Source organism: Marmota monax, unplaced genomic scaffold, assembly GCF_021218885.2.
Source record: "Marmota monax isolate L192 unplaced genomic scaffold, Marmota_monax_Labrador192_F-V1.1 WCK01_AAM20220418_F8-fsc00012, whole genome shotgun sequence".
Classification (NCBI taxonomy): Eukaryota; Metazoa; Chordata; class Mammalia; order Rodentia; family Sciuridae; genus Marmota; species Marmota monax.
In genome coordinates this window covers 26,390,202-26,414,537 of record NW_026695227.1, presented here as the reverse complement: position 1 = coordinate 26,414,537, position 24,336 = coordinate 26,390,202, and the positions used below count along the sequence as shown (strand labels likewise).

The following is a 24,336-nucleotide window of genomic DNA, read 5'->3' as shown; positions in this document are numbered from 1 at the left end:
AAGATTGTAGTCAAATCAAAAGAAAAAAATAATTTGATGTGTGAAAAAAAGGAGTAGAAAAGCAAAAAGTTGAAAAATGCACCTGTAATGTTGGCGAAATAGTCGTCAGTCACATTGATATAATTTGCTGTGGGAAACAGAGGAAACCAAAGGAAATGAAAAGACTGTGTTTTATCCTAAGTTGGAGGTATTTTGAGGCACATTTTTGTGTACAATCAATAAGAACCTGAAATACTGAGATAAATAACAAGTGAAAATAAGTTGTCAATTTCTTTTCGTTGCTAAAAAATTGTTACAAACTGCTGCAAATATTACACAGGAGGTTTTGCTCAGAAACTTAGATCTCCATCAAAAATCATTTGTTGAACCCATTTAGAATGTAGAGTAGTGTTTAGAGATGAAAGAAGCAAGCTTTTGCCATATCTTAGCAACTAGATAGAATGTTCTGTAGAAGTTAAAACAGAGATTTTGTGTGCCCTGGAGGATGTCCTCTTGATCAATAGCATGTGCACTTTCACTGTAGTAAATTCTAAGTAATAATAACTACCACATTTGAATACCTTTTGAATGCCATACACTATCTAGGTGTATTTATATATGTTATTCTTATATTCAGCCAATGTGTATAATGTTTATGTATTATGTATAAAGTAGTGAAAAAAAATCAGTGAAAAATGGAGTTTATTTAATAGAATGGGGAGAAATAGACTAAAATACAGATATTTTACTTATTTTTATATATACCTATATAAATATATTTATATATTATATATTCACATCAGATATAAGAATATATATTTAAATATATATGTATGTATCTATATATATATATAAATAAGTAAAATTAAGTGAGGAAAGCAGAGAGGGAGTACAGAGTATGTATATGACTCTACTTGCAATTTTAATTGGAGTCATTTGAGAAGTCCTTACTGAAAAAGTAACATTTGAAAAAAGTGAAGGAACAAGCCATTTGACTGTGAGGGAGAACATTCCAGACAGAAAATCAAATGTGCATAGTTCCTGGGGCAAAAGTATGATGAATGGTTCAAGGAACAACAGAGTGTAGTAGGAGAGATCGTGAAATCTTTGGTCAGAAGAGGTGTCCATGGGGCCTAACTAACCCTTCAAGTAGATTGTCAGAGAAGTCTGTCAGGGTGGTACATCATCACTTCTTTGGAAGATCTAGAGACAGTAATTATGTTTTTGAATTAGCCCATGACCGTTCAGAAGGGTTCTTTGATCTAAGTGTTGCCAGACCCTAGTTTGAGATTCTGTCATTTGAAACATGGAGTACCATACTCACCACATAATTGAACCTCCACAAATATCTTTTGAATAAGTGAATAAATTAGGAGAATAGGTATGAAGATCGAACTCTGAATTAATTAGTCATACTATGATTTTTGAACAGACTGATTTGTGGGAGACTTGTTTGCAAACTGAGAATTTTTTATGTTTCTATTATATGATTATAAAAAATGACCATTCTTTCCACAAATCTCTCCCTTCACATTGTGAATACCAAGAATCAGCTTGCATAGGAGAAGGATAAGGATGACCTGGACATCCCTGTGCTACTCCCTGACTTGTTTACCTGCTCATTCAGCAGCTCTGCCTACCTTTTCACATTCTTAGTTTTAGGCTTTGGCCAAGACAGTTAAGCTGGAGATAGAGGTGGCTCTGGCATGGTGACAAACTCTTGGGGCACTTCTTCCTGTCAGAGGATTGGATGATATGTGTGAACAGACACTTTGGCAGAGATAATGCTGAATCTGGGTCTCTTCCAGCCTTTTAAGGTACTAACATAGACTTATCTTGTTCCCAAGCCATGCATTTGGAAACCTGGCTTGGGCTTTTCATCTAGCAACTGCATATTCATCAAAATGAAGATTCTAATGACAGCAGTTAAGCATTAGGAAGAAATATATGATGAGTCAGGAAGGATTTTGAATTTTTATATCTTTAAGTCTGAACTTAACATATTTTCTTTAAGGTGAGGGCTATATATAGCCTTAGAAAGGAAATTCTTTTGGGTGATAGCAGAGACAGAGTCAAATAAAAATCTTTCTTTGAAAATGGAATTATTAATGACTTTTCTGGTTACCATTTCTGGAGTATTTTATAGAATGAAGGTAGAAATCTGACATAAGCAGAACTGATTTCTGGATATCACTAAGATATTCTGGTCTTTATCCCTTCAGAGGAGGGTCCCTTGTCTCCTAATGCTAGGCAAAGCCTTATCTTTTAATAGAAAACCTAAAACAAGGCCAGAAGCCAGCAGACCAGCTGGGTCCATGTGGATGCTTCATTCTATTCAGATGAACATTAAGTACTGAAATGTACTGGCAAAAGCAGACAATGCTCACTATGTTTGACTGTTGGCAGTTAAAAATAAGGGCTGCATGGTGGGATAAGCTTTTGAACTGATGACTCATGGCTCTTGGTGACTGATACATTTGATAAGCCAGTTAGTCCTGTGCTCAGAATGCTATATATGTATTTTCAACCAGCAATACATTGGCTAATTGTGCTGTTTAGTTAACCTTATTCACATTTCCAGTTCTCTTTTCTGTGCCTAATCCTATGGACCATTTTTTTCTGTGCCTATTCCTACACCATGATTTTGCATTGTGATAATGGAATCATTATCACAAAAGGGGAGTGATAGAAATCGGTTAGTACTGATGTGGCATAGTTGGATGTGACAACAGCAGAAAGAACAAGCGTTCATGTACTGCAGGGCAAACAGACAACCCCCAGCAGCCCCTGAGTTCTTAACCAAGTTCCAAGATTTTTTTTGGTCATGCTGTCTCTAGAGCTATTTGAAGAAATACTTCATGTATATATATTTTAGAGAGGTTCAGTTGAATACTTTGAAGTGTGTAGTGAATTCAGAGAATATTGCCTGAAACCTAACCTCCTCCCATATTCTCCAGCTAGGCATCCCTTTTACTTTCTATTATCAACAAATGAAAATGTGCTTTGGGAGGAAATCCACCTTTGTTGCACAAATTATCTTCTCCTACTTACCATTTTTGGTCTGTTATACTTAATTATTCTGCTTCTGTAATATTTTTTCTCTTATAGTTTTTCTTGTTGCTATTTTATTTCTTTAATCTCCTTTTATCTATTTGTGCATTCTTAATGACTCAATGATATTTTCAAAAGCTGTAAGTTTAAGCCAGGTGTGGTGGCCTACACTTCTTCAAATCACTCTAAGTGGACTATTCTCACACTTCACTGTGTTGATAAGAGCTGCTTTGTAGTACTGTCCTGAAGTCAGTGCAAATTCTCTATTTTTTCAAAAACACTTTTGGATTTTCTGTTTGCTTTTATTTTACATATAGATTTTATAACCAGCTTGTTAATTGCCTGCTAGAATTTTGATTGGGATTGTCTTGAATCCTTAGGACAATATGAAGATAATCAATGCCTTAATAATATGAAGTCTTATCTGTGAGCATGGTAGATCTTTTCATTGGCTTTTGTCTTTTAAATTCCAGCTTAGCAATGTTCTATAGTTTTCAGTGTGAAATCTTGCTATTTTATTAGATTTACCCATAAGTGTTTTATTTTATTTTTACAGTACTGGAGATTTAACCTGGGGTCTTGCCCATACTAGGCAAGTGCTCTACCCATAACCCTTTTTATTTTATTTTGAGATAGTGACTCAATAAGTTGCCAAGGCTGTCCTTAAACTTGCAATCCTCCTGCCTCAGGCTCCCTAGTTCTTGAGATTACAGGCATTTGCCACAGCATTATTTTGTGTTTTTAATGCTGTTGTGAATGATATTTAATTTTTTAAAAATTTTCAGTTATTCCCTGCTTGTATATAAAAGATGATTGATTTCTTTAAATTGACATTGTATTCTGCAGCCTTTTAAACTCACCTACTAGGTCTGACAGCATTTTCATAGATTCTTTGGGAATTTTTAAAATGAGATAACCATATCATCTAGGGGAAATTTTATTTATTCCTTTCTAATGTGAATGAATTTTATTTCTTTTACTTGCCTCACTTCCTTGACTGGAACTTCTAATACAATGATGTCTTGTTAAACTAGATGCAGGATCTTTTTAGTTGTGCTTATTAAATAGAAGAAGTTCCCTTCTATTTTTACTCTGTAACAAGCTATTTTTTATCATGACTACTTGTTGATTTTATTAAATGCTTTTCTTGCATCATTTGATATGATCACTGTTTTCCATAGGTTATAAACATGGTAGGTTGTGCTGATTAATTTTAAATTGTTTAATCAACTTTGGATTTCTGGAACGTACTCTACTTGGTTGTGGTTTATTATTCCTTTTACATATTTCCAGATATGATTTACTGATATTTTGTTGAGGAATGTGTCTCTGTGTTCCCATAAATATGTTTGTTGTTGTTGGTTTTATTTTGTATTGTCTTTGTCTAGTTTTGGCATAAGAGTTGGGAAGTCTCTTTTATTTTCTGGAAGAATTGCATATAAATGATGTTATTTCTTCTTTGAATATTGGTGGAATTTGGCCTAGAAACTACATGGAAGTAGAGATTTATATCGACTGTGAGAAAGGAATGGGAGTTTCAAAATATAATTGTGAATTTATCTTTTTATTAATTTATTTTTCTCACTATTTCTGTACATGTTTCATGTATTTTGATACTTTGCTCTTAGGTGCATTCATATTTAGGTTTGTTTTGTCTTTGTGAATCTATTCTTTTATTGTTATATAATATACCCCTTTAGGCCTGATAATTTTCTTTGTTCTAAAGATTATTTTTTCTGATAACTATATAGCTACTCCAATTTTCTTTTGATTTATATTTGCCTGTACCTAGGGTAATGATGTAATCTCATTTCACCATCTTTCCTGCCTCCATGTCCCCTCCTTCCCACCCCCCTCCCCTGCCCCATCAAAGTTCCTCCATTTTTTCCATGCACTCCCCCATTATGAATCAGCATCCACTTATCAGAGAGAACCTTCAGACTTTGGTTTTTTGGAATTGACTTACTTTGCATACCATGATATTCTGCAACTCCATCCATTTACCTGCAAATGCCATAATTTCATTTTCTTTTAATACTGAGTAATATTCCATTGTTTATATATACCACAGTTTCTTTATCTGTTCATCTCTTGAAGGGCATCTAGGTTGGTTCCACAGTTTGGCTATTGTGAATTGTGCTGCTATGAACATTGATGTGGCTGTGTCCCTGTAGTATGCTGTTTTTAAGTCCTTTGGGTATAGACTGAGGAGTGGGATAGCAGGGTCAAATGATAGTCCCATTCCAAATTTTCTGAGGAATCTCCATACTGCTTTCCAGATTGGTTGCACCAATTTGCAGTGCCACCAGCAATTTAAGAATGTGACTTTCCCCCCACATCTTCGTCAACACTTATTATTGCTTGTATTCTTGATAACTGCCATTCTGACTGGAATGAGATAAAATCTTAGAGTAGTTTTAATTTGCATTTCTCTAATTGCTAGAGATGTTGAACATTTTTTCATATATTTGTTCATTGATTGTATATCTTCTTCTGAGAAGTGTCTGTAAAGTTCCTTAGCCCATTTATTGATTTGCATATTTGTTTTTTAGTGTTAAATTTTTTGAGTTCTTTATATATCCTGGAGATTAGTGCTCTATCTGATGTGCATGTGGTAAAAAGCTGCTCCCATTCTGTAGGCTCTTTATTCACTTCATTGTTTGTTTCTTTAAGCAATAAATTTTAACATTGTCTAAAATGAATATTAGTGTATATTGATATAATAAGAAGACAACCACAGCATAAAGAGATGAGGATACACTATATAGTGGTAATGTTTTTATGTTCCAGTTGAAGTGGTAACATATGGTCTCTATGTAGAAGGTGAAAAGTTAAGTCAGCATATTGTATTCCCTAGGATACCAATTTTAAAAGCTGCAAAAGAAGATATAGTAAAAAGACATACAGATACTGGGCTGGGGTTGTAGTTCAACAACTTGAACTAGCATGGGTGAGGCTCTGGGTTTGAGTCTCAGCACCACATAAAAATAAATTAAATAAAGGTTAAATTTAAAGAAAAAAGACATCCAGAAAATATAGATATCATGAAAATACTGGCGTTTAGTGGGTAGAGATCAGGAATACTACCAATCATTCTAAAAGGCACAAAGCAGTCCAAACCCAAAATGTTGGTAACTCTAAGGTTGAGAATCCCTGCCCTAAATAATAGAGTGACTCACTTTTATTGTAGTTTTTCAAACTTTATCCTTTGGTTTTATTGAAACAACTTTCTTCCCCCATCTGTACTCCTATTTTAACAATTTCCATGATATCTAATTAGGTCAAATAGAAGTAAAATAGCAGGTTCAGCTGGAATAATTTGGAGTACCAAATATAGTTCTTCTGGAGGGAGCACAAATGTATGTGTGGTACTGGATATAAGCCATCAGCTTTTAGCATGTCATAAGTGAGAGTCAGAGAAACTGGATAATATCCCTAATTTTATGATTTAATTGAGTACAACTATGTTAGGGAACTTCTGCATGTAATTATGTGTATATACATATATTTATATTCTCTCATTTTCTCTTCCAATATCATTTTAAGTAATGACATTACCTAAAATTTATGTAACTCTTACAGGTATTTATTACAGTGTCATATTTTGAATGTATTTCCATAGAAAGGTTTTTAATTCTTTGAGGAATATTCTTTGAATTAATTAATACAATGAAATTAACTTTATTTGGTGTAGTTTTAAATATTTAGGTAGTTTTATAAAAACCAATTTAATCACATGTAAGTACTGGAATATTTCCCAAAGTTTACAAAATTACAATTAAGTGGATTTTTTTCATAAGAAGAGAGTATTAACAATTAAATTGGAAAAAACTTTCAAATTCTGATTTGTTTTCTCTAAAAACTTCCAAGATCAGAGCTTAAAATGCCCCTCTTCCACTATACTTTTATACTGTATTTATGTGTCTACATACATACATGTATATATACATATACATATAGAATGTATATTAAGCATATTATAAACATTCATCATTATATCCTGCCCTCTAGGAACCTCAGATTACCCAGTTAGCATTTTAGTAACAAGCTGTGTCAGATTCAGTTGGAGAAGTCAGAATTTACTTGTTTGGATGGAAGGTTAAGAAATACAATTGGCCCTTGTTCTGATCAACATTCTAATCCTTTTGGAACTGTTAACATTTCCGAAATGGAAATTGAATGTCTTTCCTAAAAATGTACCTCAAAGTTTTAGGGCTTTGTTGAAAAGCATTATGTGCCTTTGACCCTGAATGTACTTTTTGCCTGCTGAGAAATAGAGCACAATGACCTTACTTTTATGGTCCTGAGTATGTATGGTGAAGGTTGGGTAGCCTGTATGAGTGTAGTCAACCATGGGGTGTCTCTTCTCTCTCACCAGGACTCATTCTTCCTTCCTTCCTCCCTCCCTCCTTCCCTTCTTTCCTTCCTTCCTTCCTTCCTTCCTTCCTTCCTTCCTTCCTTCCTTCCTTCCTTCCTTCCTTCCTTCCTTCCTTCCTACCGCCTTGACTTCTGCTACTGTGTGGTTGTCGTGGAGAACCCGAGCCTAGGTCCTCCACGTTGGCTTTGGCAGGGGGCGTGCGAGGTCCCGGAGCTGTCCAGCAGCTCCTAAGTTATTTCCGCACTCTCCAAGGCAGGGAAGCTCTCCAGCGCCCCGCCCCGGGCTGGGAAAATCTCCTATAGGGCTCCCTGGATGTCCCAGGCTCGCCATCCATCTACAGCAATTTCTCTTCTTCCTCCGAGTCCCGTGAGCTTTGGTGGCCTTCTCCCTGCGCCCGGTGCTGCTCCCGAGCCCTGTGCACGAGTGTACTTGATCTTCACCCCTTTGCCTTAAGAGTGGCCTCTCGTTCTACCTTTCCCTCCAGCAGCTGGGTGGTCCTTTCTGTCTCTCGGTCTGTCTTTGGAGACACGCGCCCAAACCGAGGGGTAAGAGCAAAGACCACCCATCAACTTAGCACCTTGAATTTAGATCTTTCAATCCGGAAAGGAGATTGGTATTGCCCGTCAGTGAGAGAGGGAGGGAGGAGGGCGGAGGCTGCAGTGGCTCGGGGGCTCGCCAGACCCGGCCAGGAACCCGGGAGCCCGTGCAGGAGAGGGACAGTGAGCGCCGGCCTCGCCCTGGCAGCCCCTCCTTCCAATTCCTCTCTCCGCCTCCGGGCCCGCCCCTCCCTCCAGGAGGAGCCGTCTCTCCTCCGCGCGTCTCCCGACGCTCTCTCCATTGTCTCTGCCTTTACAACAGGTTCGGGCGGCGGGGAAGAGGGCGGGTGCGGGGCTGCCCCAGCCCAGGCTTTCTAGGGGCCGCCTTCCTTCCTCAGGGTGTGCGCGTCTTGGGCTGCATTTATCGGCTCCGGAGCTAATTCCCCGGCGTAGCAGGTCCTGGGCGAGCCAGACCCCTCCCTCCCAATCTCCTCCCATCCCGCTCCGCCGCCTGGGCTCTCCGTGTGGGAATGATGAGCGCTTTGGAGGCTCTAAGTTCTTCACGCGTCTGCGGGGGCCTCCCCTTTCTTTCTTAGGCAACCAAATCGTGTTAATCCTACTAATCAGTAAACCCGAGGCAGCTGGAGGAGAGGCACACGCTATTTTCTCGCTTGATTCCAAGAACCTCTTCGATTTTTATTTTTATTTTTAAAGAGGGAGACGATGGACTGAGCAGATCCACACCATGGAGTCTCGGGTCTTACTGAGAACCTTCTGTTTGATCTTCGGTCTCGGGGCAGGTGAGTGGTCGTAGAGCCAGGGCGGGGAAAAGGGATGGCTCCCGCCTGGGGGCTGGCAGGGAACGCCTCGCTTTTCCTGGACCCGAAGTAGGTCTGGAGTAGGGGGCGGGTTTGGATTTAGAATTTTTTTTTGTGTGTGCTTGCCTTGGAGACAGTGAGGCGGGTCACACCGCTGATCAGGTTTGAGGGCTGAGGGGGAACTTCCCACAGAGAGGGGCTTAAAGTAGGTCATGGAAATAGGACTGGGTGCCCCGCTATTTAAAGCTTGGCTGCTGATCTCAGGTAAGGCTCTCCGCGGTGGAGGAGGGAGTCGCCTCTCGTCATCACTTCTCGATATTGTCGCGAAGACGCGGTTCTTTGCTGCCTTGGAGTAAGAGAATTGCGTTTTAATGGAGCTTTTTCTTTCTTTTTTCCTCCTCCCCACTCCACCAGTGTGGGGGCTTGGGATAGACCCCTCCCTGCAGATCGACGTCTTAACAGAGTTAGAACTTGGAGAGTCCACTGCTGGAGTGCGCCAGGTCCCAGGGCTGCATAATGGGACGAAAGCCTTTCTCTTTCAAGGTATGATCCAGTGCAGTAAGTCCCCAGTGCGGTTTTAGTTGCGATAGCCTTGGGGAGAGTTGGCCCGGCCTCTCCTCCTAACTTTGCCTTGCTTCATGATGACAGTATCTGAGCTGAGGGTTGAGTGTAAGACACATTGTCGGATCTCTTTTTAAGTGTCTTGGTTTTTCTCCAGTCCCTCACCTTACTCCTCATTTTGTACTCTTGCCAGTCTAATGAAGAGTCCCTTAATTATCCGAAACCCCGATGGCAGATGGTTGATTTTGTAGTCTGGGGAACAATAAATTGTAACACAAACGCCTCATTTGGGTGAAATTGATTTAGGTAGGAAACAAGATAGCTTAATCTTAGTTAAGACATTGATCTCTGAAAGTTTCAGGTGCAGTGGTGCCTTACTGGGAGACCTTTCTTTATGGGGGTAGTGTTTCCGGAGAAATGTATACCTCTTAGTATTTTTTAATCTACTGTATATCACAAGTACACTATATGTAAGGCAGAATTCATCACGGAAAGATCATCGTTCTTCCTTCTCCACCAAATGACAAGAGGAATATTTTGAATCTTTGAATATTTTAAAATATTTTAAGTAAAAAATCTTAATGTCATCTATAGCCATTTATTATATGCTTATGATTTTAAAACTTTTTGAGTCAGTGGACAGGGCTATGCGCAAATGACTACTTTTCAAATTATATTTAAATGTGTTGTACAGTCACAAGCAAATTTCAGTGCAATAAACTTTAATTTTGATTTAGTAAAGCTTTTGAAAATTACTTGGTTTGTGGAAAGATATTGTAATATGAGCTTCTGAAAGGTATCTAAACACAGAAAACACTAGATTTAGATATGGTGAAAGATAGATGAAGGGAAAAAAGAAATGGAGTATGGTTCAACATATCTGATGGAATAAGGCGTCTTTCCCCATGCCAGCTAGATTTTTCTGTGGCTATTTTGGGGCCATGTCTTCCTAAGAAGTGCAACTCATAATTAATAAAGGGTTGAATGTGCAAAATACATCCACTCCAGCAGATCTGCCACCAAGAAATTGGAATCACATAAACTTGAGTGTTTCTCTAGTGGTGTCATTGCCTGTTATAGCCAGTATGTGTCACCATGGACAGTAACACCGAAGCTCACAGTTGGGAAAGGAGGAAATTGACATGTGTTGCATTTATTTAAAACAAGTTTGCTTTTACCAGAAACTAAAGTGAAATTTTCTTTTCTAAAAACTGTCCTTTTAATTTTATTGTTAATTTGGTGTTTTTATTGTGACAGATATTTAAGATAGTATCTTATTTACTTAAAGACCTTGTTTTGGAGGGTGGGGCTTAAATACTATATCTTTTAAAAACAATGTCCCAATCTAATAAAGGAAATAAAGGCTCAGCAGTCAGCAAAATTCAGAGTTTAATAAGCATGTTATCGGGCTAAGCCTTTGCTTTTTGTTGTGTATTACTTTATCTCTGATTTTCAGTTTCTGTGAAATGGAAAACAAGTTATTTCATTACTGCCAATTCAAGTAACTTGAAAACTTTAAAGAATCTAAAGCTTCTAATAAAAAATGGCATTGAAGTGCTCTTCATATTTCCAAAGATCCTTTAAATTCTATTAGTGTTCTTCCTGGCTTCATATGAAGAATGCCTGAACTGTCACAAATAGGAACCCTCAGGAATGTACATTTTATGTGAGACAATTGGAAAACTAGATATCAGACAGTTTCTTGAAAATAGTCCCAAGGAACCAATATTTTTTTCCTGGTTGATTTAAAAAAAAAAGAATGTTTAACATTTATTTTTATTTAATTTCCAGCTTCTTTAAGATAGACATTATGTTCCAAATACTAAGACACATGAAATATGTTTTCTTTGAATCATCTTCAGTAACTAGATATTAATGTACATTGATGATTTGGTTGTTTTGTTTCATGATTGATACCAAGCCCAATATTGAGACAGAGTAAATGCTTACAAATATACTTTTGAAGATGTGATTTCATTTCCTGCCAAATTATGAACTTTATTTCATGTAGCCAATCATTCAGTAAGTATTTACTGCCTGCTGTGTTCTCAGTAGGCATATATTACTGATGTATTGATTATGCTCTAGTGATTTCTCTTTTTATAACATTTGGATTCCAAAATTGAAAACAAGTGGACCTTTGACTCTGAGTGGTAGTTCTGCATTACTTTGTAAAGGTATTTTCTCTGCTTTTAGGATGTGGAAGGTTTTGTTAAGAAGTCAGTTCTGAGTCTTGCTGCTTCATTGTATCTCATGGGCTTAGAGAAACAAAAGCATTGGAACTCTGGAGATTTTATAGACCCATTTATAGTGAATTGAGGGTACTGCAGATATTTTATATGGTGTGTAAAATGTCACAGCAGGAATAGTAACAAATTACAAAAATCTTCGAGATGCGCTCAGATTTCTTATGAACCTATCATATAGGTCTCTTTGTGCTATCAGATGTGTTCTAAATAGATAGAAGAGATTTTGAACTGTCAGATTTCTATTGCAATAACAAAACTCTTTTTTTCTCTCTCTTAGCTTTAAAATAAAGAAACTTCTCTCTCTCTATATGTATATATTTTATATATATATATATATTTTATATATATATATATATACCCAGATTTTTACTTATTTAATATTAATTCTTCCTTTTGCCTACTTCATTTTTCTCTTTAGTGATTTTTGAGATGAATACAATTCACTACTTTTTGAAACTATGAATAATCTTTGTAAATTAGTATGAAACATGAATATATTATTAATACATTATTATATGTTTATAGTCATAACAAATGGAAATATATTTCAAAGTCATTTTTTTATTGTAATAGCAACCATAGTATCACTAAAATGGTTTCATTGTTGTTAAAATTTATTTTATAGCTGCTTTAGAAATTTAAGTTTTAAGATGTTAAATTAAATCATCACTTAATAAATGTGGCTTTCAATCTGTCCCTATTACATTAGTTTTCCTAAGAAAAAAGTGTCCAGGCAATATATATGGCATTACATTACATTAGTGATTTCTAGCTGTATTCTTACTCATAGCTACAAATATACACTTATTATTATTTAAAGAAATGGAGGAGTGAATTCTGACAGTGAGAAAGGCCTACAAATAGTAACAAAGAGTCCTGAAATCTTAAGGACTAGTGCAGTTACTTTATTTTAAAGTCTAGGAAATGTTTTCCAAGATAACAATCACAATAATGTTCTTTTCTCTGTGTATATAAAAGATCAGGAATGAGAGTGCACAGAAGCAAAGTTTTAGGACTTTCTTGCAAAGTAAGCATGAATTTTAGATCTTTGATTTTTTAACAATTCATCTTTCCAGGTTCCCAAAATAGATAGTTTCATCTGTTGGCTTAAGAAAATTTCTTCTAAAATGTTCATAGATTTTATAATCTTACTAATCCCCACAGAAGTAGATAAAATAAAAGTGTATTTTTTTCCCGAGTTGATAATTTAAAAGTAAATTTAGTAATTATTTTTAAAGAACATTAAAATATGAAAAGAAAAAAATGTTCACAAATCTACTCTCATGCCAGTTTGAAAATGGAATGAAATAAGGACATTGATTTAGTAGGCCAAGGTAACTGAATTAAGTAAAGCAAGGTGTCAATAAGTACTTGTATGATAGTTAATGGGCACGTCTAAACTTAGGGGTGATGGTCATTGATGCCCCAGTAGAGTAAAATAACACAGTGATTAAGAGATGGACTTAGAAACCAGAGACTAGTTATGTTACTATGGTGAATGCTCTTTATTTCGGTAAGCATAAGTATCCTTGATTATAAAATGAATAATGTTATGAATATTAAGCAAGTTCCATTCATTCATCCAAATGAATTATTCCTATGCATTATTAGGTGTATGATAAAGAAGTAGAACTTACCTTTGTCTTCATAGTGCCTTAAAAACAGCTATTAAGTAACTATACAGATAACTTAATCACCATTAAGATAAATTATATGAAAAACTGTGGGTGTAATGGGAACTGTATTCTAGTTTGGGGAATCAAAGGGTCAGGGAAATTGTCTGAGGAAGAGTCATTTATGCTGATAATTGAGGGATACATAAGGGGAGTCTGGAAAGAAAGACTGAGGGAATTCAGGGAGGAAGAATAACACAGGCAAGGGAAATGGTATGAGCAAAGATCCTGAGAATAGAATGAGCATGGTACATTTGAGAAAATAGAAGAAGTCTAGAGGAATGGAGACACATATGAAATGAAGCAAATGAGTATAGCAGGGACCAGGTTACATGGTAGAGCACATTAATAGAGCAGAATTGAAAAGCCATCATTATATAGATGTGTATTGTGGTAGGTAGAATAATAGTCCTCAAAGATGTTCTGTTCTAGCTCTTGGAACCTGAGAATTTTATGTATATTATATGACAAGGTTGCTAATTTGCTGGTCAGAAGATAAAGAAGCTGCAAGGGACTATCTGCATGGGCCCTCTGTAATCACAAGTCCTTTAAATATGTAAGAGGCAGCTAGAAGGGTCAGTATCAGAGTTCTTTGATCAGAGTCAGTATTTGAGTTTTGTGATGTGAAAAAGGCTAGACCAAGATGGAAGAGGGCCCAGAATTAAGGATTGTTAAGAAGTCTTTAGAAGCTGGAAAAGTCAAGAAAATATTTTTCCTTAGAGTCTTCAGAAAGAACACAGCACTGCTGACACCTAGATTTTTGTCCAGTTAGACTAATTTTGGATTTCTGACCTCCGGAATTGTGATGTAATAAATTTATGTTGACTGATGTCATTAAGTTTGTTGTGATTGGTCTTAGCAGCGATTGGAAACTAATATGTTTTGGTATATGGAAGTGGGGTACTTCTGTAAGAAATAACTAAAAGTTTGGAAGTGGTTTTGGAGTTGGTCAATAGGCAGATAGAATTTTGAGAACATACCAAAAAAGTTCTTGATTGCCCTGAATAGGATTTTAATTGAAATATGGATGTTGGTGACTCTATTAGGGAGGATTCAGAAGAAAGCGAAGAGCATGGTAGAGAATCTAAATCTCCTTAAACATTATCTAAGTCATCATGAACAGACTGTTGATAAAAATATAGATGTTAAAGACACTGTCAGAGAGGACTCAGATGGAAATGAAGAACTTGTTATTATAAACTAGAGGAAAGAATATCCTTGTTTGTGTAGTGGTAGGAAACTTAATTGAATTGTGTCCTTCCATCATGTAGAAAGCAGCACTCAGCACTTTAATTTTTTTTTTTTAGTTTTAGATGAACACAATATCTTTACTTATTTATTTTTATGTGGTGCTGAGGATAGAACCTAGTGCCTCATGCACGTGAGGCAAATGCTGTATAACTGAACTATAACGCCAGCCCGAAAGCAACACTTTTAAAAAAATTATTTAAAAATTTTTAAATTTGTTCTAATTAGTTGTACATGACAGTAGAATACATTTTGACATATTGTACACAAATGGAACACAACTTCTCATTCTTCTGGCTGTACATGGTCCAGAATCACACTAGTAGTATATTCAGGCATGTATTTAGGGTAATAATGGCTGATTCATTCCACTGTTATTTCAATCCCAACACCTGCTCCCCTCCCCTCTGCACAATCCAAAGTTTCTTCATTCTTTCCTTTAACTTGCACCCCCAATTATGGATCAGCATTCACTTATGAGAGAAAACATTTGGCCTTTAGTTTTTTGGGTTTGGCTTATTTCGCTTAGCATGATATTCTTCAGCTCCATCCACTTACCTGCAAATGCCATAATTGCATTTTTCTTTAAGGCTGAATAATATTCCATTGTGTATATGTACCACATTTTCTTTATCCATTTATCTATTGAAAGACATCTAGGTTGGTTCCATAGTTTAGCTATTGTGAATTGAGGATAAAATCTCAAAATTTCTAAAAGCAAGAAAAAGACTTCTTTGTTGTAAACATGGGTCACCTTTCATAAAAAAAGAAAAAAAAATTATTTGTTTTAATTAGTTAACATGGCAGTACAATGATCTTGACATATCATACATTTCAATCAGATGGGATATAATTTCTCAAAAAGAGAAAATTTAATTAAAGGGAAGCAATGAGATGCTAGTAGATGAAGTTAAGAATCATAGAGGATTATTCTCAAAACTTGACACCATGTGGTTTTCCTGTCTGGATTTCTTTTTTTTTTTACTTCTATTATTGTGTCTAAGAATGAATTATGCCTGGAGCCTCGCTTATACCTGATTTATATAAGATTTGAAACTTTTATTATTCTTAATATAGTTTTTAAAATGACAAATGTAAGTTGTAACATTTGTCAAGTACAATGTGTTTTTAACTAAGTACATTGTGGAATATCCAAATAAAGCTGATCAGCAGGTTAATTTTTAACACATATTTGCAAATTTTTTGATGAGGACAATTAAAATTTAGTGTCCTAGAGTTATTTGAAAGTATAATGCTTTGTTTTTAAAATATTTTTTTGTTGGAGCATTATAATTGTATATAATGGTAGTATTTGTTATTATACATACATACATACAATATAACAATATGATTTGGACAATATTATTGTTCAGTATTCCCTCTTTCCCTCCCCTTCTTCTTCCTGGTCTCTTTCCTCTACTCTACTGATATCCTTTTGATTTTCATGAGCTCTACCCCTACCTTTCATTTCTTTTTTTCCTCTCTAGAATTACAGTTACCATATGGGCTGGGATTGTGGCTCAGCAGTAGAGCGTTCGCCTAGCACGGATGGGATCTGCGTTCGATCCTCAGCACCACAAAAAGTAAAGGCATTGTGTTGTGTACATCTACACCTAAAAAATAAATATTAAAAAAGAGTTTTTTAAAAAAGAATTACAGTTACCATATAGTACAGCAGAACTTCTGAACTTATTTCTCCATTTAACTGAAAATTTTTATCCTTTTACCAACATCTCCCTGATGACTTTTCTCCTACACTCAGCTCCTGGTAACTACTGTTCTACTCTCTACATGTAGGAGTTATTTTTCAGATTCCACATATGGGTGAGATTATGTGGTATTTGTCTTTCTGTGCCTGGATTATTTAACTTACTTTAATGGCTTCCAGGTCCATCTATGTCATCAACAGTGACAGAATTTTCTTCTTTAATGTGGAACAACATTTAATTGTGTATATATACACCACATTTTTTTTTTTATTTATTCATCTGAGGATGGGCACTTGGGTTGATTCTCTATTTTGGCCATTGGGCATAATTCTGTAATGAAAGTAGGAGTCCATTTATCTCTTTGACATAATAATTTAATTTCCTTTGAATTTACACCCAGAAGTGAGAATGCTGGATCATATGGTAGTTCTGTTTTAAACTTTTTGGTGGTACTTCCCACACTGATTTCCATAATTTAAAGGATGTGCCAATTTATATTCTCATCAGTGAGAATATAATATGCACAGGTTCCCTTTTCTGCACATTCATGGCAATGTTTGTTATTTTTACTTCTTTTTGATAAGACTTATTCTATTCTAACAGGTTTAGGTGCTATCTCATTGTGGTTTTAGTAATTAGTGATGGTAAACATTTTTTCATACTTCTGCTAGCCCTTTGTGAATATTCTTTTGAGAAATGTGTATTCAGCTCTGTGTCTTAAAAATTGGTTTACTTATTTAATTGCTATTAAGTTGTTTAGTTTCTTACATATTTTGGATATTAACCCATTGTCAGGTTTATGGTTTGCAAATATTTTCTTTCAGTCAGTAGGTTAGTTTTTCACTTGTTGCTTTCTTTACTAGGCAGAAGCATTTTAGTTTAATGTAATCCTTATCTATTTTTGCTTTTGTTGGATTTGGTGTGATATTCAAACTATTATTGTCTAGACCAATGCCCTTGAGGTTTTCCCACTTTTTCTTTTAGTAGTTCTATGGTTTGGGGTCTTACATTGAAGTCTATAATCCATTTTGAGATTTTTTTTGTATGTGGTTTGAGGTAAGGGTCTAAACCGCTCTGACTTGAACTTACAATTCTATTTCAATTAAGATTTAAATTGTAGCAATACCATAGTTGTTGGAAAAGATATTTGATTTCAGTCTTTTATTTAAATCTGTTGACTCATTTTTTTGGCCTAACAAATGATCTATTCTGGAGAGTGTTCCATGAGTGCTTGATAATTTGTATTTTTCTGTTATTGGATAGAATGTTGTATACATATCTATTAGGTCCATTTAATTTTAAGTATAGTTTAAGTCCAATGTTTCCTTATTGATTTTCTGTCTGAATGATATGTGCATCGCTGAAAGTGGGTTATTGAAGTCCCATATCATTATTGGTTTAATATATTTCTCCTTTCACATCTATTAATATTTGCTTTATGTATTTAGTTATTCTGGTTTGGGTCCATTTTTCTCTACAATGAATTGTTAGATACCCTTGCTGAATTGACCCCAGAGCTTATATGACATATGACCTTTCTTTAATTTACAATTTTTGTATTGAAGTCTATTGTTTTATCTTGAGTTAAGTATAGCTACCCCTGCCTTTTTGTTTTGTTTTGTTTTTCATTTGCATAGAAATCTTTTCCCATCCCTTCACTTTCATCCTCCATGTGTCTAAAGGTGAAGTGACTCTCTTTTAGGCATCTTATAGTTGATTCTTTTTTCTTTTTAGGAACCCCATTTAAGAACACTTGTCTTCTGATTGGAAAATTTAATATATTCAGAGTTAAAGTTATTATTTCTAAGTAAGAACTTACTGCTGTTATTTTGTTAATTGCTTTTTGGTTGTCTTGTAGACTCTTTAGTTCCTTTTTCTTTTGAAGTTTTCCTTTGTTATTAGGTGATTTTGTCTGGTGATGATTTGCTTACTTTTTATCCTTTGTATATCTGTTATAGATTTTTCCTTTGTGGTTACAATGAGACTTACACAAAACATCTTGTATAATAATGTGCAGTTTTAAACTGCCAACAAGTTAAATTTGATCATTCAAAAAATAAAATCCTTGCACTTTACTTTACCCACAGACATTTTGTATTAACAGTGTCAATGTTTACATATTTTATATGTGTATTTGTTAACAAATAATTGTAACTTTTATCATTTAATATTTTGGTCTTTTATCTTTCACACTTAAGTTATGAATGATTTATACAACACTGTTACAGTCTGAATATTCCAAATTTGATTTTGTACTTACTTTTACCAATGAGTTTTATACTTTTACATTTTCATGTTACTCCTCATTGTCCTTGTCATTTAGCTTGACAAAGTCCTTTTACCCTTTCTTATAAGACATGTCTAGAGTTGATTAACTTTCTCTGCTTTCATTTGCCTAGAAAGGGCTTTCTTCTACTTCATTTTTGTAGGACATCTTTGCCAATTACAGTATTCTTGGTTGGTAGGGTTTTTGCTCTAGCATTTTGAACATGTTACTCCACTTTCTGCTGACCTTTAAGTTTCTTCTGAGAAATTTTTTGTTAGCCTTTTTGGAAATTCTTTACATGTGATTTGGTTCTTTTTTTTTCTGCTTTTAGGATTCTCTTTTGTCTTTGAATTTTGATAGCTTGATGATATTTGTTATGCCAGTATTGTTAGCATTGAAAGTGTTTGGAGAACTTTGACCTTTCTGTACCTGTATATTTATATATTTTTCTACATTTGTAAAGTTTTCTACTGTTATTTCATCAAGATTTCAACCCTCTTTTCTTTTTTCCTTAAACTGTCATAACTGTAAAGTTTTCTGTTTTGATGTCAGTTGTCCTATAAATCCCACAGAGTTTCATTACTCCTTTTCATTCTTTTTTCCTTTTTTTCTCTGCTTGTGTATTGTCACATAACTTATCTTCAAGTTCGCCTTGTCTTTCTCTGCTTGATCAGTTCTGCTGATGTTGCTCTTTATCACATTTTTCATATCTTTCACTGTATTTTTCAGCTCTCTAATTTCTATTTGATTTTAAAGAATAATTTCAATTACCCTATTAGATTTATCATATTGGTTTTGTTTTCCCCTGATTTTGTTAAATTATTTCCCAGTATCTTCTTAAAATTTGCTGACTTCTTCAAGACATTATTTTTTAATTATTTGACACTCAGTTCATTTATTTTCATTTCTTTGGGTCCAACTACTGGGAGATTATTGTGTTCTTTTGATAGTGTTATGACTCTGGTTTTTCATGTTTCTTGTTGCCTTATATTAATGACTCTGCATTTGAAATGGAACTTTTCCTAGTCCTTGTAGGCTGGCTTTGATTGGGAAAGCCCTTCATTGGTCAGCGTGTCCAGAGATTCTCGGCAGGGCTATATGTTGTGTTCTGTCAGTGGGCTTGTTGCTGAAGTTCTTGGGCAGGCTGTGTTGGTGCTTTCTTAGCAGGTGATTAGGACTATTGCCTGGATGCAGTGGTGTGGACCTATTTATTGAATCTGTGCAGCAGTTCTGGAGCCTATATTCACGGGGGACTGATTTGCACCCTGAGTCCACAGGGACTGTCCTGGTGCTGGTGTAGGCCTATAGCCTCTATTTGCTGGGATGAGCCTAATGAGTAAGATTGTGTGGGACAGCTTGGTGTTGAAGCCTGGAACTGCAGGATTCAGCCTGGTACTGGGAATGGCCTAGAGCTTGGCTTGTCTGAGGGTGGCCTGCAGCCTGAGTCAGTTAGGGTCAGCTTCATGTACCGACTACTCCGGTACTTAGGGTAACTGTGGTTTTCCTGGAAGTGGGTGGTTTTAAAGATAGAGTCTTCCCAATAGGCCCAAGCTGCAGTCTGCATGATCTTACCTGGCACTACAGTGGTCTTTAAGGCTCTGTCTGTGGGTATTGCTTTGGAACCTTGGGCCATGGCTGCCTGTCTAGTGCTGTATTTCACTGCAGAAAGTCTGATACAAAGAAGTCTGATACAAAGCCTGGTGTTCACTTCCCTTTACTTCTCCCAAGTGGTGAGTATGTCTCCATAAGCTCTGCTCCCTGAGGTTTGGGAGGGATGACGTGGATAATATAAAACTGCCTTTTTCCCCCTATTCAGTCTATCTTTTCTTACTTCTGTACTACATCCAGGTTCTGTAATCTCACATTTGGTTTCCTTAGCTCTTGTGATGATATTTTTATGTGTGGATAGTTGTTGAAATTGGTGTATTTTCACAGAGGATGATCCCCTAAAAGTCCTCCTATGCCAAGATATTGCTGATGTCTTGTTTCTAAGGCTTTTGAATTCATTAAGATTTAGATGAGATTTTGTGGGTATTTTGAGTTGGCATGAATGTATTTGTATGTCAGATAGATATGAATCTTTGGTGGTCACAGAACAGACTGTGGTAGGCTGAATAATAATCTTCCAAATGTCTATATATGAATCCCAAGAACCTATGAATGTGTTATGTTACATGGCAAGGGGGAACTCACTAGAGATGTAATTAAGATTATTCAACTAATCAGCTATCTTTACAATAAGGAGATTACCTTCGATTATCTGTTGGGCCCCATGTAATCATATGGGTTTTTAAAATGTGATACAGAAAGATAGTTGAGTCAGTGTCAGGTTGATGCAGTGTGAGATTCAATTGGCCATTGCTGGCTTTCAGGCTAGAAGACAGACATGAGCCAAGGAATGTGGGCAGTCTTTAGAAGCTATAAAAAGGAAAAAAAGTAAGTATCCCTTTAGAGCCTGAAAAAGGAACACAGCCCTGCTACACCTTGATTTTACTTTAGTGCAAGCCATTTTGAACTTCCATCCTCTAAATCTGTGAGATAACATGTGTTGATATAGCAATTAAATATGTGATGATTTGTTATAACAGCAAGAGGAAACTAATATATCTCTTGAGCATTATTAGCATTCATTTATTTGTAACTGAATTAACTTTCTTTTAAGCCCTCATCCAACTCTCAACTATGCTTAAAAGTGTGCTGTGTTTATGGGGTGATTGGAAACTTGATCTTGACAGTTAAAAATATCTTAGTCATATGGTGTTTAACCTAGTATTTTATAGTAAATGCTGTCTTGAAGAGATTCTCCCCATCATTTATGAGCTAATTCTCAGAACAAATAGAGTAAAATCTGGTGTCAGGTTTTCAGTTATATTCTGTTTTTTTAAATATTTGTTTTTTCAGTTATAAGTGGACACAATACCTTTATTTTATTTTTATGTGGTGCTGAGGATCAAACCCAGTCCCTCACACATGCTAGACAAGTGCTCTACCTCTGAGCCACAACCCCAGCCCTTCAGTTATATTCTTTAAAAAACAAAACAAACCATCCAGAGGTAGAGAGGGTAAAATTATAAAGCATGAATCTTTTGGCAATAGAATGGACTGAAAGTAGCATGTTTTTTGACACTCACTGAGTATGGTAGCTACAATTATTGACAAGGGCAAGCATAACCAGTCTCCTGTGAAAAAGTGCCAGGGATATCTGAGGGTTTTGAAGTTAAGTTTGATTTGGGAAGTACATTCATCTTGAAAGACTCTGGCTAGTAGATGACTTTGAATATCATGGTTGAATGATACCACAAGAAACCAGAAGTAAGGACTGTTTTTCTTTGGCTTTTTCTGAATATTCTCTTCATGCTGGTTTCATCCCCCTTTTTTTCCGGCCCATTTTTTTCCGGCACCAAGTCATTCTCCCATTTAAGTAAAAAAGGATTAGAGATGGTGCTGTTGGGAAAGAAATGAGTGGAACACAGCTCCCATCTCTTTCATTTGGTTTTATGCCAAGAACTGAGCATTGGAAGATGTATTTCTGAGCTGTTCTTGATGGCACCTCCACTGACCACTTTCATTCAGGAGAAGGAATGAGGAACCAAGACAGGTATCTGTTCCTACAAAGGAAAGATGCAGACTGACAACAAATTGCTACTTTAAAAGATCACATTCAACTGGTTTAGACAAAGGAAAGAAATGATTGAGGTAATTATGAATTCATACTGATGTGTATTAGTATTTGGGAGCGTGGTCTCATAAGGTAGCTAGTTTGGGCTCTAGTCTTGGCTCCTTCATTAACTACTTATGTGGACTTGATCATGGTACTTATCCCTGCTTCTTAGGGTTGAGGTGTAAGTTATAGGAATACAACTGTGTTTGACATTAAGCATTCAATAAATGTTAACTGTTATTTTTATTTTTGGATTTGACTCAGCAGCCAGTCTTACTTTGGTAGATTTTTTTTGGGGGGGGGGCTCATAGGTGTAAATGCTAGGTTTTGTGGAATACTAAGGAAAGAAGACTTTTTATATGATAAAGGAGAGAGCAGATGAAGGTAATCTGGGATGGGGTAAAACTGGCTCTGAAGTTTTTTTCTGTGTTCTTTTTGCTGTTTTTGGCCTTATTGGGGAAAAGAAAATATGTGGGTTTGGTAGAGGGGGATGAGGTGAGTGTATTCTGCTGTTGAACCACTGGGAACACAGAGATAACCAAGAAGAAGGTTCAGGGTGTAGCTCCTTTCTATAGTTACCCAACATACACAATACTTTTTAAGCATAATCCAAGTTTAGCTTAGGTTTTCTTTTATTTCCCTATTGAAAACATAAGTTCCATTGAGAAAGGCTTATTCCCTGTATTTCAATTTGCCATTAACAACTCTGTGCCAGTTTTCATCTTTGGATTGTTCTTCCTGGTTTTGATTCCTGTTGGACTTTTAGGACTCAGGTAAATTGTCACTTTGGCTACAAATCATTCTTTTTGTTGATTTTTAAAATTCCTTTTTCTGTTCTCTTTCAACATCCTTTGTTAAAATAAGCACCACATAGTATCATAGCTAGTTTTTTAAAATGTAAAAAATATAACTACTTCCCTTTTACTTCCTTACATTTCTGTTCCAAACTGCCCCCCTTTCTCACCTAGATTACTGTGATAGCTACATAGGTGGTCTCCCTGCTTACATTCTTAGTCCCCTGCAGTCTATTCTCAACATAGTTGTTAGAGTGATCCTTTTAAAACATTAGAAATTTTCTGCCCTTATGGAGCTTCCTTTCTAAACCAGAAAGACAGACAGTACACATACATAGTACATATCTTTTCACTGCTTTGCGCCGTACCCTTAATGCTTTCCCATTTCACTCACAATAAAAGACACAGTTTTTAGACTTACAGAGTTGTAAATGAACACTCTCAACTCCGTCTCATTGCTTTTCTGATTGGTTGCTTGTCTCTTCACTTGTTGCCTTGCTTCAGCTCCACAGGTCAGGTAATCTTCTGCTTTAGGACCTTTGCACTGGCTGTTCACTCTGCCTGGAATGTTCTTCCTCCCGATATCTGTATGTTTTTCCCTGGCCTCCTTTAAATGTTTTTTTAACTATCAATTTTGCAGTGAGGATTTTTCTGATTACTATTATGGTTTGGATTTGAGATATCCCTCTGTTATAGTTTGGATACGAAGTTTCCCCCAGAAGATCATGTATTAATGCAGGAATGTTCAGAGGAAATGATTGAGTTGTGAAAGCTATAACCTAATCAGTCCATGCTAGATTGAATGGATTGACTGAGTGATAACTGTAAGCAGGTGGAGCATGGATAGAGAAATTGGGTTACTGTAAGGGTAGTCCCTGGAAAGATGCATCTTCTCTGCAGTCCCTTCTCCCCCTTTTGCCTACTTTCTTTTTTTTTTTTTTTTTTTTTGATAATATGGAACTTTATTGTTACATCATCAAATTTAATTTAACTCATTAACTTCCTCAATTGCCAACCATTGTAATACAATGTAGTCTTTGCAACTGAAGGCAAATCAAGTCATGAGTAACTCAGTCAATTTAAGTTACTCTTTGGGATTCTTCTTTCACCACTCCATTTCCCTTTCCTTTCTTCTAGGACTTACTCTATATTCTCAAAGATTATTCATATTGTTGAGCATCTAGCCCAGGACTCTTTCATTTTCTGTGTTGCCTGTAACCCATTTCTTTTTCAGAAGACTCTAACATTTTCTAGTAATGGCCTCCAATCCACCATGACCTAGATCTTCTCCTGACCCAGGTTTCTATTTTTTCGGATCTTTCTGACATTTAAGAGGATAGGACTTGAAAAAAGTACCAATAGGCCTATTGTCTCAGGTATCCACAGTCCTTCCTGTCTTTTCTCTAGATACAA

At 35.9% G+C, this 24,336-nt stretch overlaps 1 protein-coding gene across 1 annotated transcript in view; it reads left to right on the top strand.

Annotated features, from left to right (window-relative positions):
• The first annotated feature begins 8,196 nt into the window (after positions 1-8,196).
• Nell2 (neural EGFL like 2) overlaps positions 8,197-24,336 on the top strand; it is a 377,837-nt gene continuing 361,697 nt past the window's right edge. The window contains exons 1-3 of the mRNA XM_046435982.2: positions 8,197-8,266; positions 8,659-8,744; positions 9,177-9,305. Coding sequence (XP_046291938.1) covers positions 8,690-8,744; positions 9,177-9,305 — 184 coding nt within the window. The 5' untranslated portion in view covers positions 8,197-8,266; positions 8,659-8,689. The remainder of the gene's footprint in view (positions 8,267-8,658; positions 8,745-9,176; positions 9,306-24,336) is intronic.